This window comes from Drosophila novamexicana, unplaced genomic scaffold (assembly GCF_003285875.2).
Source record: "Drosophila novamexicana strain 15010-1031.04,08,12 unplaced genomic scaffold, DnovRS2.1 tig00000009-arrow-pilon, whole genome shotgun sequence".
Taxonomy (NCBI): domain Eukaryota; kingdom Metazoa; phylum Arthropoda; class Insecta; order Diptera; family Drosophilidae; genus Drosophila; species Drosophila novamexicana.
The window spans coordinates 1,513,059-1,539,843 of NW_020824766.1; the positions used below are offsets into that span (position 1 = coordinate 1,513,059).

A 26,785-nucleotide genomic window follows, 5' to 3' on the forward strand; every position below is an offset into this window, starting at 1 on the left:
TCATAAAAAAGGAAGAATTGTCCATTCTAGTAAACATGCTGATCAAAATATACTTGAAAAGAAATTTTATCTTAAAACAAGAGGAACAATCTTATTCATACAGGCGAACTTCCTATTAAGTGTCCGAAATGCCCAAAACCTTTTACTTATAAATCTACTTTAAGAACGTTTGGGAAAATATAAACAAAATAAAAAGTAAATATAAAATATAAAGTTGATATAAAATCAGCAAAGTATTCATAGGAATATGGGCATAAAATACAAATTGTGTAAACATTTAAAGTTTTTCCCAACAAACTCGATTTGTGTTTTATATTTTATTTATTTTCATATGAACTTAAAATCCACTTTATTTCACAGTATGAAGCCAAAAAAAATGTTGCTGCAGCTCAAATGACACTTAATATGTAATTCTTTTTTAATTCATGCATAATTCCTGTAGTTTTTCTTCTTGACTAACGTTAAGAATTTCATTTTAAATAATTACATCTATGAGAATGTTAATAAGCTTATGTTACATTCAAAAATACAAATAGTACAATACATGTAAATTTTTAAATGGCAACACTAAAAATATTATTATTTCAATTTCTTAATTTCGTTTGCTTAGCAGTAACGCGTTTTTAGTTTTTCATTGTAATTTAATAGCTCATCCAAAGGGATATTTTAACTGCTGCTTTGATATAATTATTAAGGGGTATACAGCGAATTGAAACATTAATTTTAACATCAATTTCAGTTTTAAAAATTTTTATATCATTATAAATTGAATTTGAATTAATATTCATTATGTTTGATAATTGAATGTCTACATACTATAAACTTTATTAATCAATTAATTTTCAACGCATATTTTTATTTATTTTGTATGCAATATCTTGTTAATCGTCTTCCTTTCTTATATCATCATCACATTGGGAATTTCATTCGGTAATGTGAAGATTTGTTCAAATACTTGTTTTTTTCGTTTTATTTCCAGTGGAATTGTTTATTGAATAATTCCCCTTAAATTTTATTTCGATTTGTTATTTTTACATTTTTTTTTTTTTTTTTTTTGGTTACATTCTTTAGACTTGTGAGTTGCTCACAACTTTCAAACTATCATCAAGGTCTTTCTCTGAATATATCTTTGGCTTAATGCTTTAAACACACTGCGCTCCATATTACTTAAAGTTAAAATCTGAAAATCTTTCGTAAAAGATTTAACTTTCTGAACTAAACCTGCCGGAGTGTGTGAATGTGGAGGATAATATAAAGCAGAATTTACATATTGTAAAAAATATCAATGGTCTCCTTATAGTAAACATTCTGGTCTACTAATTAGCTCTGCATTCAACTGCAACTCCCCTGGACACACTTCTACACGCACTCATCTGCGCGCTATAAATACAACCGTCTCGAGCGGCATACCGGGAGCCCGCTCTTATAAATCCGTATGGAGCACCGGTGGCTTACAGTTGGTCTCGGCGTTGACAACGAGCAGGGCGGCGCCAGCGGTTGGTGTAACCTCGGGTGCCGTATGAGTTATTGCCACAGGCTGTATGGAGGTAACGACGTCTGTGCCAGCCGTGGTTGTCGTTGTAGTTGTGGTCATTTGCGCATTATTGTTCCGGGCATTAGCCTGAGCCCTCTTCTTGGCCTTGCTGTTATTTGCAGTGGCGTTGGGGCCAATCAAGCGCTCCGATTGTCGCCCCTTGCCAAACTTGGGAAAGAAACTGTTTTCCAGCTGCAGCTGGGCATTCACATCCTTTCGTGCCGCACAAGTGCAGGCCTTCATAAAGCTCTTCTTGAAGTTGTCGCTAAGGAAGGCATAGAGTATGGGATTCATCGCCGAGTTTGAGTAGCTAAGGCAGCCGCAGGCCAGAAAAACTGCCAGCTCCAGCCTGGAGGCACAGCCGGGCGTTGAGTTAATCAATGCCACCTGTGATATCCAATGGGGCAGCCAGCACATAATGTATACAGTAATCACGGTCAGCACCAGTTTGGTAACCTTGCGGTGTGAGCGTTTCTTCTCCTTACTCTTGTGCTTGGGGCCCACCGTGTGCAGCTTACGTATGACCAGGCAGTAAAAGATCATGATGAAAATCAGCGGCGTCGCAAAGCCCAGTACCAAAGAGTACAGAATAAACGCAGAGTCTGATTGTATATTAAATGCTTCGGGCCAATTAATGCTACAGGAGACGTGACCTGGACCAGACTCGAATGTGCTGGCAAATAAAATGACCGGCAGCATTAACAACACCGATGTCGTCCAGGCCACGGCCGAGACCACTTTAGAGACAAACGGGGTACGGTAGCGGGGCGATGATATCGGATGACATACGGCTATATAACGATCCGCCGACATGATGAGCAAAAATATAGAGGAGGTGAACTGCGTCACCGAGGTGCTCACCAAGTAGGCCTTGCACATGTAGTTGCCAAATGGCCAGTTACCCACCTGCATTGTGTAGAGTAAAAATGGAATGCCAATCAGAAAGCACTCATCCGCTATGGCCAGATTGAGTATATAGATATTGGTGACCGTCTGCATCTTGGAGAAGCGCAACACCACATAGATGACTAGCGTATTGCCAAAGAGACCAACAATGCAGACAAGCGCATAGAGTATCATCGTGATGAGCTTCAGACCAAAGCTGCCGTCTCGGCGGCAGCCCTGCATTGGATTGTAGGCGCCGCTGCCATTGGGCGGGTCGCCGCCAAAGCCAATCGGCAGTGTTCCATTGAAGCCAGACGGAAATATGAAGCCGCTGCCGCTGCCACCATTTACCAGATTCGCATTCATGTGCTTGTAATAGTCCGAGAGTTCCAATACGGGACTAAAGCCGGCGCTGTTGACGTCAACGTCTATGTCGCCGTCGGCGTCGCTGGATTTGGTGTAAGTGGGCATAGGCTGGGCTGTTGCTGTTCCATTTGCCAATGTCGCCACCGACGTCGACGTCGCTGTCAACTGCTCTGTGGGCGTTATTAAGCTCGTTAGTGTCAGCGCTGTCAGCAGAAATAACAGGACGCCACATCCACCATGGACATGGTCCATGTGGCAGCTGCGGTTAGCGGCACCATTTGGTTTCGAGTAGCCTTTCATGTTTGTTGTGCGGCTTGTTGTTCCTCCCACTGTTACCGATGCTAATCCTGCTGCTGCTGTTGCTGCTGCTGCTCCTGTTCGTGTTGCTGTTGATATCGTTATGTTCGCTTGGCTAATTTTCAATCCCGGGCAACGCTCATTAGATGATGCCTGCTGCTAAAATTCAAATATTTTCATATGTTTTCCATACTTGATGCGTGGGCTTAAAGTGCAGATGCAAACCACATAGCTGCCGTCACATAATTTCAGATTTAAAACTAAAATGAGAGAAGAATGCAAAGCGTATTATTATTTTCATGATGCATTATACTCATGTTACACAACTAATTGGCTTGGATTGATAGCCCACATAAAATGTTACTCAATGAAAGCACTAACCATACAGCATATCAGCATATATGTATAATATATGTCACTATTCAGGTTATTTGGGCGGAGAGGCAATTTCTCTTGCGACCCTTGGTCAGTTCTTATAATCCCTTCAATCAGTCTAACACTTAAATTTTGAAATTGTTTGTAAAAATTACTTTTAGATTTCTTTCATCATTTTCGCTGCAGTTTCTTTTATATAAACACATAAAGTTAATTGAGTTATAACTTAACAGAATTTAGATCCTTCATAAAAGTCTCTAAGCTTTGCGTGAATCAGTATAGCATCATCTAACCGAAACTTCCCAAGCAGAAGGCCAATAGGCGACTAAGTTTTTGTTTGGGCCAAGAATTAGTTTGCCACAAGCCATGGCCGAATGCCACACAGATTTGTAGGTCAAGGCAACAAATATTGGGGAATAGTCTACCTCCCGCAGCCCAACACGATGGTTAGCTCTAATGAACTAATTGTTGTTATCCACGTTAGCTGAACAACATGAGCTGACTGAAATATATGAGTTGATGCCCTTTTCCATAACCTGGTCTACAGCTGCAATTAATGACATTTTCCCAGATCTCCGAAACAGAAATTATCTCTCAGCTCAGCTCCCAATTAGCTCTCTAATCACTAGCTGTGCCGTCATATCAGGGTAGTGTGCCAAATCGACTACATACCTACGCACATGATTGCGTTTTCAGCAAGCTTTTACCAGCCTCAACAACATGATTTGTCGACAGGTAATCAGACCCGGGTAATGATCATCCCAAAAGGCCTGTCCAAAGCAGCTGCACGCCACAAAACTGGGTAGCAATCCATTGTTAGACATGTTGCCAAACACCACAAAGGCCATAAACGCCTGACAGCCGGTTGCGTGTAATTGAAGCATAATGATTGCATATTGCACTTGGCCATGTACCTTATGTGGTTGTGTTATCTTCACATTTTTTTCTCAAATATTGTTGTATTAAAATTATTATAGAAAATCTTTTTTTGCGTACATTTTTAATAGGTACAACATCGTAATCAAGAGCAAGTGAAAGCTACAAAACAGTTCAAAAGTCATACACTTTTAAACATAAGAGCAAAAACAAAATGTGATACAAAAATATGTCAAATGTTGTTTTTAACTTTCTCTTCTGTCATCTTGGGGTGAACTCAAAACTTAGTTGAAAAATTTATATTTTGATTTTAGTCCAATCCAATCATCATGGCTTCAATTGTTGGGATCTTGTATTGTGAATCGTGATTTGATTCTATATACACATGTCATCACACTCTGTTTAATTAAAATTTTGTTTTGGATAATAGTTTGGAGTACTGATGCCCCTAAGCAGCTTATGTAAACTAATTTAATTGATAAATGTTGGAAAAGTCACTCACACGTTCGCAATGCATTAAGCATTTAGACTCGTAATGCCACAGGGATTTGTTTAATTTATGTATTTCAAATGAATTAATTGGCACCTCAGCGAATCGCATAGTAATATTATGGGCTTTGCTTTGAAGTTTTTTTTAACTGCCTCATGTAATAGTTAATTATCTTTATTAGGATAATACACTGAAATGCATGCGTATTATACTTAGCAAAAATGCGTATTTAAACAACATATAACTCAGGTAAACATTTTTAAACAGCTATTTATGCATATACTAAATAATAAAGTGATTAAATGTTCCGAAAATGTATATGAAGTGTAGCTGTTGTTTATAAACAATTTCGTCATGACTGTGAATTGTTTGCTTGAAAAATGTTTAGCTTGTTTTAATTTACTCATCTTGTATGCCACATTGTGGCATTTGAGTAATGTGCGAGTAACATAAACCATTCGAGGCAACGTTAAAGACCAAAAGTACAACAGACAAATGAAAATGAACATCAAAATCGAAAAAGAAAAAAAAAATTAATGGACATGGCTCCAGCTTGGCATGGCTTGCAGCTGAAGCCTGCTAAACTGTCGGGTAGGACGACTATGACCAGTGCCAGTTGTAGTGGCAGGGCCAGGACATGGACTTGAACTCGGCAAGTGCCTTGAAGCGCACTTGTGGGCTCTTTAAATTCAACACGCGCCTTTTGCGGCTTTCGAGTTGGTCTGGCCAAGGCCTTCGTCTAGACACTGATTTCAGTTGCTTCGTGGGCCAAATTAATTTATTGCTTAAATGCTGGGCGGAGGCGTGCCTGAGTAGTATTGTGGGCGTGGCACGTCGTTGACGCTAACATTAAGCGCTGCTGAAAGCGCGCGTGGCTCATCATCTTTAATGGATATTCATATAGATAACTTAAAGCGAGTTTTGGTAGGCGTTAAGCAACCCACAACACCGCACTCTGCACACAAAATATAGAATCGATAAACGTGCAGTGTTGTTGTTTGTGGTTGCCAGCGGCAAAAATCAAATTATATAGATAAAAAGAGAGAAGTGCGCTCACCTTTGAAAAACACACACAAGAGACACGCGCCCAAAAAAAGTAAAAATGTAAATGGTGTACAAAAATTTGTTATCATCGAAAATATTTCAATACCCTGTATCCATAAAGTGAATTGATAAAGGCATAATAAAAGGCTGTAAACATATGTAACAAGGTGCATATGACTGATATGTTGTATTTATTACATAATTTCATAAACAGTAAGATATTCTTTTTGGCTTATTTAAGCTGGTAATAAACTGTTTACAGAGTATTGCGCAATCGGTTGCTCCGCAACGTTCGTATTTGTTTTTTATTTCATTTATTTACAGTAACCAAAGCAAATATACTCTTGTCTTATTTCGAGCATGCTTCGATCGACATTTTAGACATGGTTAATCGGAAAAATTGTAGGATATGCATTGAATTTTTAAGAACTTAGGATTTATTGAGGTTCTTGTATTTCTAGTGTTTAACATAATATTTGGTAATATCTCTGTGATACGGAGAATAGAGATACCAGATATATATTCGTACATATGCTAAGACTCAACTATAAACCCTATATGATAGATATTGACTTTTTCATGCCGGAGTTTCTAACTGTTTCGTGCCCATTTTGGCGCATAGGGTATTTTGTTATATGGAGAGTATATTTTATAGTCCATATATTTTAAATCACTTTCGCTTTTGTGCGCGCCTCTCTTTGTTCAAAATTATACACAAGTGATTTCGTTATTTATTTGTTGTGCTGTTTTTTCTTCGGCAACGTCGCCGACGTCGTACACCTGTGATAACACTAAGTGGTCGGGCGGGGTCCTGGAACTGTCAACCAGGAGCAATGGCGGCATACAAAGTAAACAAGGAGCAATTGTGTAGGCTTTTACGAATGAATTCGTAGAGTAGGATGGAGTAGTGAGGTATGACAGAATTTTTCTGCCCAACTTCCTGTTTTTGTACTTTTTTCCTAAAAATTATACATTTAATTTCTTTTGAAATATCATGCTTGAATCCTGGGACCGGGCAATTATGCCATTCTGAAATTTGTATAAAAATGACGTTATTTTGATGCCGCAGCTGCGCGAACAGTTAAAAATATTTTTAAAGTGAACAGAGACAATTCTCTATTGTTATTTTTCCTCGTTTTTATATTTGCTTTGGGGACTCACTCAAAGAGCAGCAAAAATTCTTGGAAAAATATGAGTTATAATGTTTTCGGCTATAAAACGACGGCAACTGGGAACTCATAAGGCTATAAAACATGTGTTGGGCCATGGTCCGGGCATAGGGCGAAGCCTTAGCCAAGGGGCTGCTGCAGTAAATGGACTTTGTCTTGACTAAGTCCTAAGTAGGAGATTGATACTTTTTGCCGAGATTTGCATAACAAAGCACTGGGAATCGGTCCTCGAATATTGTACTCGCAGCGAATTTTATTTATGCGGGCCTGACAGCATCAAAATTGGATAATGGAAATTGGATTCTAGCCTAAACGAAAACGACAACGATAAACGACACCCTACCAATGTAGAACGAGTGCTCCAGGACAAAGCGAAACTTTTCGTGCCCGGGCTCTCAGGTACTTGACTTGATTACCACAAGGACAACACGTGTGTCGCGGCAAAACATAAACACAAACACCTGTTGAGATTAGTCCAGCACAGAGCAGACAGAAACGGTGACAGAGAGAGGGGGCGAGAGAGATTGGGCCAGTTGCCATGTGCTGCTCGGCTGATGGCGTCTTATTAATATTAATGAGCATATGAGGTGGGCAAATGCCAAACGCTGACATCACTGCCAACGTCATTAGGACGTGCGAAAATAAATATTTAATTATTTATAAATCATGACCAGCCCAACAACGGTGTCGATATCGATGTTGGCCTCTCCAGCATCGCAATTGTCCGCTTGCTGGCCAACAAATTGCGGGGTTTGCGGTACAGTCGCATAAATAATATATGACAGGTAATTCTGATAAAAATAACTGCTAGAAAACCGCAAATAAAGCAAAGGTTTATGTTTAATTGATTTCCATAAACCAAGAAGAAATGGTCGCTGTTAAGATCTATACACTGTCCTCATATGTATCATAGAAATGTAAACTTCAACGTATACAAATAACAAGCTGACCATGGTGAGATCAGATCAAGAATATACAAGATAGAATATACTTTTTTATGATAGCAGCTGTTTCCTGCTGTCTGTTACATTTGCATTCTTATGCCCATTCTTAACTATTTCATGGCTACGAAAGGACAGCAGCAACTGAGACCTAGGAATAACACACACACGTACGTATAAATATAAACTGGCTGTAGGAGATAATAAAATGGTTGATATATATGTACATACAAATGGTCAAAGAGTGACAAAGTTGGCGACCTTCGCGTTCCAGTTGCTGTAAAAATATGACTCTGTACAGAGCAGTAAAATATTTTACATATATTTATTGTTATGGGTACATGGCCATCCGAGCGGCAACTCGGCCGCTCGTTCGACAGAAAAAACAAGATATGATGGCGCGATAAATGGACGATGTCCACATAAATCGTATCACTAGTGCAACATATAAAAAAATAAATAAATAAACAAATATTGTTAGAGAATGCTCGACTTAAGAATGCCTTATATTGAGCCTAAAAATTGGCAAATATTAAGTATATGAGTTTAAGAGAATTTGGTTATTTTAAAGAACACATCATTCAAGATGGTTGAATCCGATTTCGTTGGGAAGACATATAAAAAGCTTTATACAGATTATAGTCAAAACTTACACACGATGGGTCACCAATTTTATAGGGTATAAAAAAAAAACATAGTAGGGTCAGAATCGTCAAAGCAACGGAAATGGAAGCTGTAGCCAACTCCGATATGCAGATCAATGGAAATTGTGACGAAAATATATGACTTTTTAAGCATGCGCGTGCCCAAATAACTTGGCCAATTTACGAGCCCTGTTTGGCCAAGTGAAGCTTAAGTGAAACATGAATGCAATAAAAATAATAGGCAGCTTTTTCGCATGACTCATAAATTGGCTATGAAAACATAAGCTAGTTAGAATGCTTTGGGAAACGACTAACAGAAGCGGCTATAACAGTATCTTGGATTAATAAATCAATATTGCAATTTTTATAGGTTTTCTGTTGCCTGCCACGTAATAACTTAATCTTGTTACAGATATACTCACGAATATAGCTAGCGTTGAGTAAGAGTTATGAGTAAAAGTGACTGAAGTAGCTGTCCTTAGGTGGAATCTGTTAATTTTGTCGCCATAGATATTCAAACTTGTTTATGTGCAAGTTTTCTGTTGTCTGACAAACAAGTTTAGTTCGGAAATTCTTTGGATAGAAGTTTTTCTATTTTCGTGCTTCGAACTTACAACTTTTCAATTAGTCACACGACTTACCAATTAAATTTACTCCGACTACGCTTGCTGCTTTCATTTACCATTTTTTTTTTTCATGTTCGGTCCTTGCTTCGCTCAAGCTTGAAAATTCCTCCTCCCTGGCCAACTTCCAGACATTTATCTTACTCGACTGTCCGCTGGCCTGGGCCGATGACTCTCCATACGGTTATTTGTGTTTGCCGCGCTGGCAATAACAAGAAAAACCTGGCAGTAAGGTTTGGGGCATGAGGCGTGCTCTACGACAAACTTGTCGTAATTCACTTTGAAAGCAAGTTTTAGCGTCGATAAATTTTCTTCGACTCAAGCACTTGTTGCATACCCCGGACTAGGGCCTGGACTTAAAGAGTGGTTTGACTAGACCCAACTTCACTTAGAGCCAAGTGTCAATGTAAATCATTCGACGCTCGCATCGATGAACATAACTACATCTTGTTAGATTCTTTCAAGTGAAAACAAATGGGATCGCCTGTCAGGTCGAAGTAAGAATTAACCTATCAGTACCAGAGAGACTATCCAATATAAACAGGAGTTAGACTTCGAGACAAGCTAAAATAGAACTCGCTGTGAGTGCAAGAGAGAGTCAAAGGCATCTATAATAATTATATTAAAACTAAAAATTTATATATAGGAATGTTTGTGATAATTGAAGTTATGCAAGTTCCGTACAAGAGCGATTCTCACTAAAAAAAATCAGTCCCTAGAAGGCTTTGTTGCGAACACAATACCTTATATTATAGAATGGATAACACTGCTGACAGCTGTCCAACTCGTCCTATGCTTCTCCTCTGGTCCAATAGTCCTCATAAAAAACCTTAAATTAAATGGAATTCCGTCTCACATTGCCACAATTGAGACGCGTTTTCGAAGGAATTACGACAGGACATGACCATGACGCAGCAAGTGCTGCCACAACCGTTGCCATAAGTGAAGGAATTGTTGAATGCCACAAAATGTTGCCTCGAAAGCTAATTGAAATGCAATAGTTGATGATCATAATGAAGATTTCTCTAATACTCACAGTCACTTATTCTGTGAGGTTGGCTGCTTCAAAGTGATAGCTAATTTGTGTTAGGGTCCAGCTTAAAGCCTTAAAACTTACCGGTCACGGCAAGCTTTTCGGTTTTTCGGTTTCTCCAGCCAACAGACAAGTGCATTGCACTTCAAACAGATGGCAATTATGTAATGAAACTTCCATAGAAACCGACTGGATTGAAGGATTACTGTGCGCACGTATGTTCACTATTTGGCATGAGGCAAGTGGGCGAATGAAGAAGAACTGAACGACTGAGAGACTCTTGTTGACGAACTGACGGTTGCAGGCAGAGCTTTGTTTGTATATCGAATTATGCAATTTGCAGTATTTCTTGAAAAATGCAAATCACTCAAGAGCCATCTCCACAGCTCTGATATATGGCTGAATAATGGCATTTGTAGTCAAGTATTCTGTGTGCGCTGTGCGCACACAAAGACATCTCTATATACATAAATAGATTTGTGTGCATACAGAATTCTTTTTATGGAATTATGGTCCTGCTATACTCAGCTCGGGTTGCCTATTTAAGGTGGCAAATCCGTAAATGGTATCTCTAGATAAGGCGTCAATGGAGGCTTCTTTAAATTATCAAATTACCGTAAAGACAAAAGTTTTCATTTAATTGCGTATCCTTTTTTTTCGGGGAGGCTTTGCCGGGCCACTTAACTTTTTCTTTAAAACCATTTTTGAATGCAATTTCAATTAAAATTAACGGGGTTTGGTTTCAAGGGGTTGCCTGGAAGATTCGTAATGTGAATAGCCAACTTTTGATAGCCGCGCTGGAAAATTGTTAATCAAATTCAAAGAGCAGTTGCTGAAGTGTATTTTACGGCGAATTGCCAAAGATTTGAATAACGGCAGCAAAAGGTAAATGGAAATGAGCTACTTACGAGCTCTTTGCTCTTTTCTTTCTCCATCTGCTGCTCACTTTAATTTACATTTTTTTTTTTTTAGTATTTTCATTTCGTTTGAAGTGCAAACTTTGCCGCCGCTCATTTGCCGCTCGCAAAAAACTAGTTGGCAGACCTGCTCCCATTACGGTGTACAAGTTACGGCCAAGTTGGCCCGATCTTTGGAAATTGTTACAGTTTTCGAGAGCATTGTGCGCATAAATTAGTTTTTAGTTTCGCCGAATTTCCGTTGATGGCTTTGGTATGAACTACCTTTATTGAATGGCCTTGGTTATTATGATTATTTATTTTTTTAAACAGGCTTGCCAACTTTTAACAAAAAGTTCTCTTTATACGCAGCTTTGAGCAGAACTTGTTATTTTCTTCAATTAGTACATATTAATTTTGTATTTTTTTTTTTAACTTTCATTGATCTCCTTTCGGAATATAGACTCTCGGTAAATAAAGTAATTAGCCTAGCCTCGATTTTTGATTTGACTCGGCTTCTTTGTGTGCTTTAAATAATCAAATTCTTATAATAATAAATGAATGTCAACAAAGCCCAACGACAATAATGTCTATAGTCTATAAAAGCAATAGCCACAATCGAAAAATAAAACACATTCGAACATCCAAATAATGAACCCAATGACAAACAAAATTTGGCAAAATCCAGAGCCAAAGTCTCTATTAAAATTAATGTATAAAACAGGGGCTAAAACTGTTAGTGTGTGCCTACATATGTGTGCGTGTGCGTGTGTGTGTAGGGCGTGTGTTGCTGATAACAATGTCGATTTAATTACATTTTATTGACTTTGCCGCTGCCAGCCGAAAGTTTGGGAGGCCGTTGCCTGCACGTCATTATTATAAGCTCTTATCTGACATTAGGCGCATATTATGCCCCGATACCCACAGCCATAGATATCGGGTCGCGTTGATGTTGATGCTCCACATGTTGTTGCAATTCAATTACGTGGCCGCACACACAGGGCAGGCAGGGTAAACCGAGCTGTTCCGATTTTGAAAGCGGAGCCCACCAAATAATTTATTGCTCGTAATTAAAAAAGCCTTTTTCATTTTAAATTGATTGTATAACATAGTTTTATTTTATCTAACAATATCTTTCGTATATGCTTACAATTCTATAGCTTGGACTTTTGGTGAGAGTATTTAGGTTTCCATATAATAATAGATAATTTATTTTGTTTATGCCGTCGGTTTTCCTTTATATAAGTACGTCATTACGCACACCATAATAAAATGGACACGCCCACACACAGAGAAACTAACCAATACAAACATTGTGTAATTACATTTAATTATCAGCATTGACTTTGCGGTTTTGCGTTTGGCAACCCCAAGCAATTTGTCCGCTTCTCTATTTGACTATATTAATACTTATTTCACTTATATCTGCCTCTTCTCTTTCGCTCGCTCGACGTGCTTATTAATTTAACTTGTCTTTTCTGCTTGACGCCCCATTGTGGATATGCACCGAGTGGGGGCTGTTCCCTAAGCAATTTGGCAGTCTGCCCTAAAAAGTATGCAACGTTTTATCAAGCAGCCACTGCAGAGGCAACAGCTTCCTTCAGTAGCAGCTGAAAGGAATGATTTTACCCTACTCTCAACTTTGACTTGAGACTTTTGACAAATTCAACCAACATACGAGAACTGTCAAAATACACACATTGTAGGTTTATGAGTTTGATAGCAGAACAAACGCATTGAAGTCAAGACTTGGCACTGCTGGCGGGCATTTCTGAGGTTTGTTTAAGGCCGCGTTTTACTTTTGCATAGTTGGATAGAGTCTTGTTAGGTTTTGTTATGATATTCGAATTTAATTTAACTTAGCAAAAAAAATTCAGCCAATGGAATTTATATTTAAATTCCCACGGATTATATAAATGCAAACGGAAAAGTGGCTCATAAATTAAATTGTAGGCAAACTATAAATAGTTTTAAGCTCTATTCATAACAATAGCAAATGAAACGAATGAAAATTGTAATGCGATAAAAAAAATTGTTTATCGCGTAATTATGGAAAAATAAACAAAGAATGAAAAGAAAGTTTCTTTCTTTGCCATCTTAGAATTGGCATTGAATTACAAAGGCAAATAAAGATCCTTGAAGTGTGCACTTGTTCGTGGGGGTTTTTTGTTCTGGAGCTTTTTCCCTTCATAAGCCATATAAATTTCCGGCAGTTTCGTTTTAACGCTTCGCATAAATTTGACACTTTTTTGTTTTGGGTTGGCTAACTGTTTTTGGGGTTTTGATAAACTCTGCATCTGCGTTGAGGTTCAAGCAGATTTATTGTACTGTAAAAATAATAAATATTTACCTCTCTCTCTTCCGGGTCTGTCGTAATTTTTCGTTTAAATTTTCGTTTTGCGGCCGTACTTATGGTGTTTATTTAAGTCGCTTATCAATGTTACAAACTTTGATTTTTAAAAACATCGAAAAGTAACAATGTTTTAATGTTTATTTACGAAAACTCATTGTGTGTCTTTAAGCTCATTTTATTAATTAGTTTTGAAAACTTTTTGGCCTTTGTTGATTGTTCTATTGTTAAACGACTGTTTATTTGCATTTCACGCACCAAAAAATTGTAAGCTTTCAATTTACCATAATTTCCACATTATTTGGTTATATTTGCTGTTCTATTTATTCTTTTATTATGATTGCGCGTACACATAAAACATGATTTTCTACTGATTATTAGTCGTAACCAAATACACAAACCAACTTTTCCGACTTTGCGCGTTTGCCTTTGGTACTTTTAGTTAAAACGTTTTGCCGAGCGCCGCCTTTGCACACGTGCGCAGCGCTTTGTTGACAGGCAACGACTGAAGCCGTTAAAGAAGCCGCTGGCCCTAACATCATCTGTGTGTGCGCGCTCTGTTGTTGTCACTGTTAATGATCATGATGATGCTAATGATGCTATGCCAGGCCCACGCCGAACAGCTGTTTGAAATATGTACGTATGTGTGTGTGAGTTACGCTTGCAGAACAACGACGACGACACACTGTGTGATGGAGAGAGATAGAGAGAGAAACAGGAACATCGTGCCGCTGCTATAAAGCCGAAGCCGAATCGTTTCGGAGTCGATTTCCAGCACTGTTAATGTTACCTATAACAGCAGGAATCTATGTGGGTGGCCAGTGGCCTATTGTCGGAACTCTGTTAGTATTATGTTATTGAAATGCTGTGAATTTGGCTTTGATTGAAATTGGAAGTGCGAGTATTTATTAATTAATATTATTATAATTGTTCTTTAATGCCTTTCGCCAATCGCTTTCTGTTACCTCTGATGTTCGCCGCAGTTTGCTTTTATGTCTAATGCGCATTTGTTTATAAACAAATTATGCGAATTTGTTTGTTTTTTTTTTGCCCCCTTGTTTATGGGCGCAGTGTTTGCATCTTCTGCGAATAGAAAGAAACACAACAAAAGCAATCAAAAGCAATTATTGGTAATAAATCAGCCATCAATTTATGAATGTGTCAATGGATTCTTAAATACGTTTGTGACGTCAAAACCTCTAAATACGTTCCGAAGTGCTGCCCAGTGTGAATGCATCGCGTTTAGTGGGTGTGTGCGTGTGTCTGTGTGTTGATGTGTGTTGATTTTATAAATAATTAGCCATAAGCCATTTGGCGGCAGCTATGCGGCGTATGCTTAGTATTTCAATTGGCAATGCAATAATGATCTTGTCAATGATGATAATGATGAGTAGCTCGAAATTCGATGGCTAATTCTGATGGCGCAATAGCGAAAACAAATAGATTATTTATGAGTCTTCTAAAAATTCAATAAATGTCTGGTATTTACTTGAACAAATATTTAAATTTGATATTATATTTATTTTCTTTTTGAATAGAATGTGGAATCGCATTTAACTTCGGTTTTGCTCTCGCTCGTTGCAGAAAATCCTTAATCCGTGACAATTTTTTCATTTCTGTCATATATTTGCCCTAGAATTCCAACAGACGCACAAATATTTCTGTCAGCCTTCACTGTTTATTAATGCAGTTAATTTTAAAAGCCACTTTGGCTTTTCCTCACCATACATTTTTTATTTAAGCGCCGTTAACAATATTAAACGCGGGTTGCGGGCTTGTAGGCATAAGCCATAAGCAAACGGAAACTGCATTAAAACAGCGGGCAAACGTGGGCAGGAATCCGCATGCACTTCCTGTGGTGTAGAGCGCCGTGCAGATAGCTGCCCAGCTTCGCCACAATATATTGTATGGAAATATGCAGAAATACCCTCAGCTTGGTAAAAAAACAGCTGAAAACCCAGTTAAATTTTCTACAATTATTGATACTTAGGTAAAATGGACAAACATATTAAACATATAAGACACAAATGGGTGCCTTGTGAACTTTCATATCTACATCACAAAAGTTGACGTTGTATAGGGTATTTTGTTGGTCGTACAAATTATAACCTTTGCCGTTCGGTCTTGCTTTTATTTACAACATTTACAGCATAATAAACATGTACATGTTGTTTGGCTTCGAATAAAGCGCGACACGGACACGTTCGAGTGGAAACCACGTCACGGCTTCACCTCTGTCTGATGCTGTCGGCAACCACCAGTAACCCACCAGAGCAGCCACCAAGCTGCGCTCGTCACTTGGCGCCTCAAAAGGGCGTGTGACGTGCGTTGAGTGCGAAGGCGGGCTTTCAAGGGCCTGGAGGGGCAGGGTTGGGGCTGGGGCGTACTCTTAATAAAAAGCAAATTAGCTGAAGCACATTAAGTTGATGCGTTAAAAAGTTGCATCAACAGTATCAACAGCAACAGCAGCCGCAAACTTCTTGCCTGCCACCCACATATTTCGATGTGCGATTTAATAGCTTGTAAATAAACTGACTGCAGTCAGTGTGGACCATTTTCCGCCAGCTTTAAGCACAGCCATTAAATTGTAAAGCCAAATTTTGCTAGAATTACACGTAATGCTCATACGAGCATGAAAATGCACTCATAAATGCTGCCCGACACAGAGTGGAAGGTGTTCCATGCTTGGGAAGTAAGGAGCTTAGCGAGCATTATTAAAATTCAGAGTCAATAATTAATTTAAATTGGTAGTCCTTATTTTTATGCGATCGTTAAATGTCGTTGGCTGCCTGCACTGGTCGCTTAAGGCTGAAGTGCAACTTCCTTCCTGTCATTTGCTGCCCATTTTCATTTACGTGTCAAATTTACAATGGCTGCTGTGCCCCGTCCTGGTTGCCCTTCTGCTTGACATTTTGTCGTCTTTAGGTTCTACTTAAGTATATATATGTATAAATTGCTTGGTTCATTAATTCATTTTAAATTACACGTCATTTTGTTTAATGTATGCTGAATGTTAATTACAGGCGGCATATGTCAAAAGCAAGCACCCAATACAGGCCCCCTCCCCCCTCCTCTTCTCTTGCCATTTTTTCCACCCATCGCGCAGTACCAACGACAACTTTCTGCAAAATCAGGCGATGAAATGTGTTTTAAATGACTTCCGACGCAGTTTTTTTTTTGTGAGGCTTTGATTCAGCCTTTATCGGCAGCAGGCAGCGCGGCCTTCATGGGCGTGGCATGTTGCATTAACTATGCAAATTTGCGGCCACATTAAATGTGTTTTAATTAATATTCGAAAATAAAATGCAAAAACGTGCTAATTAACATATAATTGCAAGGCATAAACATTGGAGCAGGTTAAGCAAATGTTTAATGCGACTTAATTGCTCATATTTACCCACTTCCATCAATGAAATATGCAGAATATAAATATTTATGCGCTCGCTTAACTACAGCTAAATGTGGGCTGCAAGCAGCGAATAAATATTAATATTAATAATAAATTATAAACTCCAAACACAGCTACGCTCAACTGGGCAGCAGAGCATCGAATAGTCGTTCAACTTTAAACGTACTTTACATATCCATTTTCAGGGATAGTTTTAGTTGTGCAAGTTCCACTCACTGCATCATTCGCCTAGTTGTTTGCTTTATGAGCGAATCTCTGCAAGAAATCACGTAATATATTTGCATATTTATGGCAGAGAGGGTCGAGAGACCAGCCATAACTGTGTAGCTCCAGGACGGCGAGGCGAGGGCAGCAGCTATCAAGTGGCGTATAAGCGGCAAATGATACCCGCACGTGTAGGGACTGGGATTGTCTGTGCCGTGGAGCGTGGATGAGTGACGAGTGGTTGTAGGGGATGATACCCAACAACTGGATGAGTGACATTATTGACGAGCATTTGTCTAGTTCACTCTGGGGACGTGGTGGCTGCAATTATATCTAGAAATTTCAAGCATTTTACGCACTTAAATGTTCATTTTTATGGACAGCAATTGAAAGGCATTCGAGCGAGTTATACCCAACCCCCATCTTCTAGCGTTCAGCTTAACCTAAACCCTACCCCAATGACCCACATTTAAAAAGCTGTTGCTGCACACACAGACACACACACACACACACACGCACGCATACACGCACACGTACACACACACGCACACAGTTCACATTGCATTAGCGAGTCAGAGCGAGCCAATGTACAATTAACCCAATTGCAAAGTGTTGTCAACATGCCGCAAGAAACGCGGGCATACATTGCGTATACGTAATACGTATTACATACATATTTAGGAGACGGTGGCGTAGCGTGTCTATGTAATTGAATGTATGTAACATTTCCTGCTTTTGTTAAACAATTTCCGCTGGCATGCGTTTTTGCCAGCCAACCAAGCATTAAGTCAGCAGGACGACAGGTCGCTTATAGCCCCCTCCCTGAAGAATTGGCAGCTGCTGCTGCTGGGCGAGGTCTCGTTCTGGTTTATACTTTGTTAGCCATTTCTTGACTGCCGTACCCTTTGAAGTTTGCGCATCATTTGCATAGCTGCACACACTGAATGAAACGTACCCCGCATCTAAGTCCCGCCGCATCCCCTTTCAATATGGGCATGCCGCTTTGACAGCAGCTGCAATGGAGACGACGACATCGACGGCAGCAACAACTTGCTGATGTACGCTCGTGTTGACAATCGTTGTCGCCGCTGATGTCTGACAGGCGACATTCGTGGCATCCAAGGATTGACACAACACCTGCCACGTTGTCCAGGTCAGCGTATCAAAGCACTAAGTACCTCGCAAATTTTTGACACTGCACGTGCCGGGACCACAACGCCTGGACTCTTAGCAAACGCCCAACACAAACGGCTTTCAGCCCAAGGACGTTTTTAACTGTTGATAGCAGAGTTTTCAAGCCACCCCGTTAAATTGTGACACGCTGAACAAAGTGCCATTTCGGGCCATTATATTGTAGTTTTAATGTGCCACAAGTGGCAGCCATTTGGCCTAGTGCTAATTGCAACAGGTCGTTTCCAAGGGGCCATTAGAAAGTTTGCGTGTTCGAGTTAAAACTTTTGGTCTCATAGAAAATTGTTATTCATTTCTTGTATCTACCTTAGGCTTAAGTCACAAACATTCGTTGTTATCATCTAAGCTTGTCTTAACATCTATAATTTGTGCTTTTAATAGAATATTTAAGCATAAAGTGGGTTCTTAAGTTGTTGACTGTTTATTTTTGACTCTTGCCCAAATGACTAACAAAATGTCGGCATTTATTCCAATGGATTCATATCAAGATAAATGGGCTACTCTGATTTAAGTGTTATTTAATATCGAGGCGCTCCAATGCTCCAACGCTCGTGGAGCATGGCTGAGAAATCATGAAATGTGCTTGTTAATGCTTAACAGACACTCTTAAGCTCAGAAATTATACGGCTTCAAAGAATTTCCCTAATTTGGGAATGTAATAGGAAAAGCATCATAGAATGCAATCGTTACGCGCCGACAGGAGAGAGCGAGAGCGAGAGCTGCATCCAGGCATCTAGTGGCGAGCTGCGGACAGCCTAATTTCAATCGCTCAATGCTTTACCATCATTTAATTTATATGCTTGGCCAACTGCGTTTGACCAGCAACGCGGGATAAATTAAAAAAAAAAATAAATAAAGAAGAAAAATGTACAAAAACCAGCTCGTGGAAATGAAATCAGCGACCATAAAAAGCCACGGCAGCCACAGAACCCTCACATGGCGCGAATTTGTTGGCCCGACTGCCTGCTGTACTGTTTGTACATGCCCCTACTTCCCCTACTTCAAGGTCCTTGCCCTTTTATGTGCCTTTTGCAGTGCTCCAACTCGCATTTGTTCAATTGAAAGGGGCAACCAGCCAGATGGTACTGCTGCTACTGCAGAGCCACAAAACATTCAAAGTAATTGATGTAAAGAGCTCTAAACTCGATTGGGGAGGGTGCCAGCGAAAAGAGGGCATCAAATAACATCCATCTAGTTGATATATTGCCAGCACCAAAAAGGCCAACAAATGAGCATGACAAAAGTGTGATTAGGTTTTGCCTAAAAGCACCTTCTCAAAATATTATCCTTATCGACTCAAAATCATGGGCTCAGCTTAAATGACTTTAATGTTCTTTAAATCGCAATCGCGCACAATATTTCCCAGATCTCACATTAAACTGCAGTCGGCTTGTCTGTGGTGTCTGAAAAAGTTATTTCAGAGATTACAAATCGGTTGTCCGGACACAAACGGAAAGGGAATGTGGTAGCTAGGTGCAGGCGGTACGAATAACATTCGCTACAAATAAGATACGCGAGCAAGTCTGTCTTTATCAAGGTTTATACGTGCAGGTTTCAAGAAATGAGGGATTGCGAAAAATTATGCTATATATACTATGTTCCATAAACCATTCTAGATTTTGATTATAAGAAGATACTAAATCCGTTTTATCATATTGAATATGATGCTTCCAAGATATAAAAAAAATAAAATAAAAAAAAAGGATTCTGTTGACTGCTAGCGCGGGAAATTCTTAAGCTGAATAGTATATTATTTTGCAATAAAATGTAATTATTATAATTTTTATTTTATTGTTTCGGTCATTTTTTTTTTCATTATTATTTTTATTGTTATTAATAATTTAATATATTAACACTAAAAGTTATACCTCTAACCGACTTTACAAAAAACAATTGTGCTCATCGGCAAGCAACACAGTCTGGCTAATTCTTGTATGGATCCGTGTAAGAATGTTGTGGCAATTTGTTAAATAAGCTAAAAATATTGGTTACCTTATTGCGACGTTGTTTTCATACATTTGTTTTATACGTGTAAACCAAACCAGCCGTACGTCGAAGTGGCTGCGCGTGCCACCATTTTAAGTTCAAGTGTAAATAAAGCCATAGGAAAAGGGAAAACGTGAGCGCGCAAAAATTGCAATTACAAGGCGAGGGTCTTGTCTTATTGTCTGTGTGTGTGTGCGCATTGATGCCATACCTCTTGCCACCTGCCACCTGCTGGGTAAATCGCAGCGCATTTTTATGAAAGCATTCAAGTGCAAATAATGCGGGCCAGCTATAGAAAAATGGGGAGTTGCTGGCACAGGGTATAAGACTTTTGCCAGCAATATAGTGCATTTATTGGTCACTTTGTGCATCGAAAAAAATTAAAAACAAACTCGATTTTAATACTTTCTTTCCAACTATGAATTTATAGTCATTTTTCGTATTTTAGTTCATTTGAAATCATTTTGAATTTGTTTTCCGATTTACTTGAGCGTATCCAACGCATCGAAATTAGAAATAACAATGTGCCCGCAGTTTCTACTCTCAATTTGCATGCAATTTGCTGATATTCCCTTCATTGCTGTCCCATTTAATTGCATTGAAAAACAATTTCCAATATCCCAGCATATAAATGGGGGAGAGCAATTTTAAACGGAAGGCTCGTTAAATGACATGCATATAAATATCAACTATCGAGTGGCTCTAAAAACAATTGATAAACAATTTTTGTGGTTGCTCAAATGAAATCCCATTAACTAATACAATATAAACATGTATAAACAATTTGTTTGCATAGTCATTGCAGCTAAAACTAATTAATATGCATTTGAAAATTTACTATACCCTTACAGAGGGTCTTATAATTATGTCAAGAAATGTATTGAAATTAAAAGAGACATTTTGGATGCCATAAAAAATATATATTCTACATCAGAATAAACAATCAATTAAACATGTCCCTTGTTTTCTGCCTATATGTATGCAAAGAGGTCTATCAGTATTAAAGCTAGCTTACTGAAAATCTGCGTAAATGCATCTTTTTGCAGTCGCTCGGATCGGATAACTATATTAAAAATCTAGCTTGGGTATAAATATGTAGCCACTCCACAAGTGTATTATATGTTCGACCACGGAGGTTAAATGCTTTCACTTGTTTTTATATATTATAGGCCTAGTCTGATAAATTGTTTAGTTTAATGACTATAGAGTGGTTAAATAAAAAAAGTGTGAACTATCGTTTGTTGTGCAAACGTTAAAGATAATTTGTGAATTTATTTTTAGTTGAATCGTGCAAATATTTACGTTGCGCTTGCAAATAATTTAGAATTGATTGTGGTGTTAAGGCACATTCTGTGTTGAACCATATTTCAAGCTGCAAGCAATTGCTAAAAGCATGTTCACAAACAGAAAGTCGAAAATCTCCAAAATCAGAGAATTTCTCAAGTACATATAGTTCATAAGCAAAGAGTAAGAGATTTTTTAGAAACTGTAATAAGATGTAATATCTGAGCAGTTATTCACCTTCTCCATTCGCCAGCTACGTGCACTCTTTGGCCTGCGCAGCAATCTGTACAATTCATCTAAATACAAACGATTCAAAATCTTGCGCTCCATTCCACAAATGCATCGCGCCATTTTTATGATATCCAGCATATTTGACATTAGTAGACTGAAAAGTAAAATAATGAATAGAGAATTCTCCCTTTTAAGCCAGTAATTCGTCAATCCGAAGTGGATCGCTAATATGATTTCAATAGCAAGTCTGGTAGTGTTAGAGGCATAGCACAATCGTTGCATGCTCCGACGCAAAATCAGTATTTTTTCAAAGTACTTTAAGTACTGGAGTCGCTCTGCACTGCACCCTTTGACCGACTGTTCCCAACGCAGAGCCAATGATTGAGTAAGTTGCAGATGAAGCAACATTGCCACATCAGTCCATTGAAACAGAATCGTGGCGCGCACAAAATGAATTGTAAAGAGCCAGTAGTTCCAAGGAATTATGTGCATAACTAAAGCAAGTAGACCCAGCTCACGCAAAAATAGGATTATCCAACAATGCAAAGGAACATGCACACTGCGTCCAAAGAGCTGGATATGTGTTTTGCACAGCTGTAAGAAGAGATTCATCAGATCCTGTAGGCAGCGATGATGTCGCAGGAGAGTCCAACCACTCAGCGCTATTCCAAAATATCTTAAGGCGCACATGGATTGGATCATGCGAAACGAGAGACGATAATAGTCAAGTCCCTGATTCCCAATAGCACACATTGGATAAAGGTAAAACAAATGCCAAAGTCTTACATAGAAATTCCAAAACTCAGATCTCACAAATTTTTGTTTATCGCGCTCAAAATTAAATTTGTTTATAGCAAAAAGCTTGGTTAACCAATGGAGCAGAAATATAAATACTGTTTGGTAGTACATATTGATAAACACTAAAACATGACTGTCGATTCTGAATTGTACTGGGTATGAAGTATTTTATTAACCAATGGGTAAACCATCTGACCATAAGAGTAAAACATAAGTATGAACATAAATATAAAATAATGTGAGCGATGGTGATAGGGTCACAGAAGGATTACCAGAATATTGACTTCATAATAAACATCAGCAACCACCCCACAAACATATAACACAAAACAGTCCTGGGCACATAAATTAGCCTTTAGAATTTTTGTTTCAATTAGAAATGACCATCAGACGTCACAAAATAGATGCGAACTGTCATTCACATTAACCTAATATCATTAATCAAGCCACAATGCTTTCGCAGCATTGCGACCGACTGGGGGATACCCTAGACCCTTGTGAGCTTTCGAAAATTGTCCTGAAAATAGGGGTAATTAGCTGTCGAACCTTGTATAAAAAGCATGAAGAACAACGCACCAATAAATACGACAACAACAATGCTGCCGTTGAATTTGTAAGGACCGCCCTTTGGGAAGAACCGGTGTCGGATCTCAGAGAACATGACAGTTTGGTTGTTATTGTTGGTAAATACTTGATTGCGTGGGGGACAGAAGTAGAACAATGTATTTTTCAAATTGACAACTTGATTCTATTGTATTTTCAAACGTCTTAATCTGACCCAGCAGTAACGAGTAATTAATATTAATAATAGTATTATTAAAATGTAATATTAATAAGCGTGTCAGGCTATGTGGGATAGGCGTATCAGTTAGTTACTGCTCTAACTCCATCGCTAATGGAAAAATTCGTGTCGAAAATAGTTAAAAAATAATATATTTTAGTTATTTATATAATATATTTATTAGTAGTTCAACAACTATTTTAAAAACATATAATTTTTATTTTTTGGCTTTATTTTTATTCTTATTATGTACTTTTATTTTGGCTTCTTCCATTAAACCGTGACTGCGCAAGTGGTTGACTAAATTATGTTTCCCTGTAAAGTCCTTCGGGCAGTGGGAACACTTGAACAAACGCTCGCCAGTATGAACGACTTGGTGTGTCTTGAGAACATATCTCTGGGTAAAAGATTTCGAACATATCTGACACTTGAAAGGACGTTCGCCTGTGTGGGTACGACCGTGCCTTACCAAATTTTCTTTTCTATTGAATGCATAACCACAAATCGTACACTTGAATAGCTTCGTTGAGTTCCCTTTGTTTTTAATTATATTTTTACTTTTAGTGATGCTTTTGGGTTCATTCTTTGAAACGTGTTTTCTCTGATGATTGGCTAGACCTTGTTTTGTAGTAAAGTCATTAGGGCAGTAGGGACACTTGAACATACGATTGCCGGTGTGAACAGTTTGGTGTGCTTTAAGAGAAGATGCTTGGGTAAAAGATTTCGGGCATTTCGAACACTTAAAAGGACGCTCACCAGTGTGAATAAGTGTGTGCCTTATCAAATGTTCGTTTCTATTGAATGTCTTACCACAAGTCTTACACTTTCTCTCCTTGGGTTTTTTAACAATCGCATTTTGATCCCCGTGCTTCCTAAGATGATCGTGTAGATTATATTTTCTAGTAAAGGCTTTTGGGCAATGGTGACACTTGAACAAGGACCTGCCGGTGTGAATAGTATAGTGTGTCTTCAGTGAAGATGCCTGAGTAAAAGATTTGGAGCATTTCGAACACTTAAAAGGACGTTCGCCAGTATGACTACGATTGTGTCTTATCAAGTTTGAATTTGATCCGAATGCTTTTCCGCAAGTCTTACATTTAAACGGCTTCTTCGAGTTTGCATTCTTTTCAGTTATATTTTCACTATCTTGTGTGCTCTGTACAGGGCTCTCCAGGTCAGAGCTTTCGTCTATCTCTTGTTTAATCATATCCTTGACGAGCTCCCAATCTTCTGCTGCTAGCATATCGATAAAGTTTTCTGTTTCCGTTAGACTCATACTGAGTATCTTATGGCTATCTTCGGCATTGCGTTTTAATCTATAAGCTGTTTTAACATCTGAAATACAGGAACTGCATATCTTCTTCGTAAGTTTATCCTCCGGCTTCACTTGGTTGTTGACGCATTCATTTAACATCTCTGCTAGGGTGAGTTCGCATTCTGACAGCTTCCCCTCCGCGAATAAATCCACCAGGTCCGCTGAGCTCATGCAAACGCGACAAACGTTGTTCATGTCTTACTTTGTTGTCTTCACATTCAAGACTGCTGCAGGGTTGGTTGGCAACTACCAATTTATGCTGTTTCTCAAAGTCCAGGTATTTCTGAGGTACCAGAACAGCTTACCTGCGCCAGTGTGGTACAGCAACTTTTAGTTATGGAGGGAATCGAGTTAGGTAAAAGGGTCACATAACCTGCACCTAACGAATCTCAGTTGCTTAACAACAAGTCTGGGTAACTCAAGGGGTTAAAAAACTTTCCGAAGGCCGGCAGAGAATTCGCCTCTTCGCTCTCCTCAACCTGTATAGGGTAACATTCTGTATATACTAAGTATGAGCATGACTATATATTCGAAATAAACCAGAGCCTTGGTATTAACAAACATTTAGAGTTCTGTATTTATGCTCTGAAAATTGATAGATGAGAAAGTTAAAAACAAAATTTGGTATATATTACAAAATATAAAAAAACAACCTTGTTCACTTTTATTTATTTAAGAATGTATGATTTTTAACCGTTCTGTAGTTAGGTCTTTTAACTCATTTCAGAAACTCTAGAATTAATTAATATTTATAATTGTAAATGTTTATAAATACGGTTCTTCAATAGATAGTTTTCTTAATAATCTAATTAAATTCGTATTAATTAACCAAAATATTTGAGAGAGCAGGAGGTGGCTGAACCAGCCAAAGCAAAGACCTAGTAGGTACGCAGCTAGGTACAATTTGAATATTTAATAATCTCACTCTACGTCATAAAGGCCATTCCTTTTGTCAGGCGTATCATGATATTTGTGGTTTTGGGCAACATGTTGAGCAATTGATCGATTAGTTTATGGCCAGCAGCTGCTTTGGCCAGGTCTTTTAAGATTATCGGGTCTGATTACCTGCAAACAAATATTTGTTGAACTCGCAATTATTATTAGAGAGCTGGTGTAGTATTTCTGTCAAGCGGTCTGAAAAATTTTTAATGGAAGCTGTGGGCCGGGCAATGGAAAAGTTCATAAACTAATATATTTGTGGAACTAAAGTTGTTTATCTAATGGCTAAAGCAAATATTAATTCATTTGAGCAATTCAATTGGTGGGGACAGGATTTTCTACTTAAGCCGAAAATTTTTTGGTAAGCTTGGCCCGGGCTCGTGGTACGTTGTGGCTTCAAAGCAGGTTTTTTTCCATGAGTCATAAACATTAAAAAAATTAAGTAGTTTAGTTATATCAGATAAATATTTATTAGAAGTTCAACAATTGCTTTGCAAAAACCTATTTTTTATATTTTGGTTTTATTTGTACGCTTTGCTATTTTTTTATTGTCCAATTTGATTTTGTTTTCTTTCTTTGAAGCGTGCTTGGGCAGATGCCTGACAAGACCCTGTTTCAGGGTAAAATCCTTCGGGCAGTGAGGACACTTGAATATACGCTCGCCAAAAGCAGATGGGTCGGCAAAATATCTAGGGCATTTCGAGCACTTAAAAGGGCGTTCGCCGGTATGAGTACGAATGTGTACAGTCAATTTTGTATTTCTGTGCAGTTTACCTGTGCCGGTGTGGTACGGCAACTCATTTGGAGAGAATTGGGTTAGGTGAAAGGCTCGCATAACTTGTACCTAACTCTGTACCCAGTGTGGCACGGCAACTCTTATTGAAAAAATAAAAAGGGTCGCATAACCTGAACATAACTCTATAGCCCAACATTCAATTATTTAAGAGGTCGTCAATTTGTTGATTAATAAAGCAGTACGAAAAATTGTTGTAAAATATTTAACCTATTTCAAGGACACACATCCGCTGGTATAGATATACATTCTGAATGAAGTTTGTTCATTTATATTATATGGTTTAATCGTGCTTTGAGAAGTTATTAGCTGGTTTTTCATATTTTAAGCT

At 38.4% G+C, this 26,785-nt stretch overlaps 2 protein-coding genes across 4 annotated transcripts in view; one reads left to right on the forward strand and one right to left on the reverse strand.

The window, feature by feature from the left end:
- The window catches only part of LOC115770654 (somatostatin receptor type 2), a 94,529-nt gene that overhangs the window by 20,101 nt on the left and 47,643 nt on the right, over positions 1-26,785 (forward strand). The gene's annotated exons all lie outside the window — the stretch shown is intronic.
- Positions 1,367-3,097, reverse strand: LOC115768743 (somatostatin receptor type 5). Its single transcript, XM_030713432.1, has one exon. It carries the CDS (start codon positions 3,083-3,085, stop codon positions 1,424-1,426), a length of 1,662 nt encoding a protein of 553 aa, XP_030569292.1. The 5' UTR covers positions 3,086-3,097; the 3' UTR covers positions 1,367-1,423.

What these genes read in the sequence shown, in the direction of transcription:
- LOC115768743 (XM_030713432.1), bottom strand. Translation starts at nt 3,085, where the DNA reads ATGAAAGGCTACTCGAAACCAAATGGTGCCGCTAACCGCAGCTGCCAC.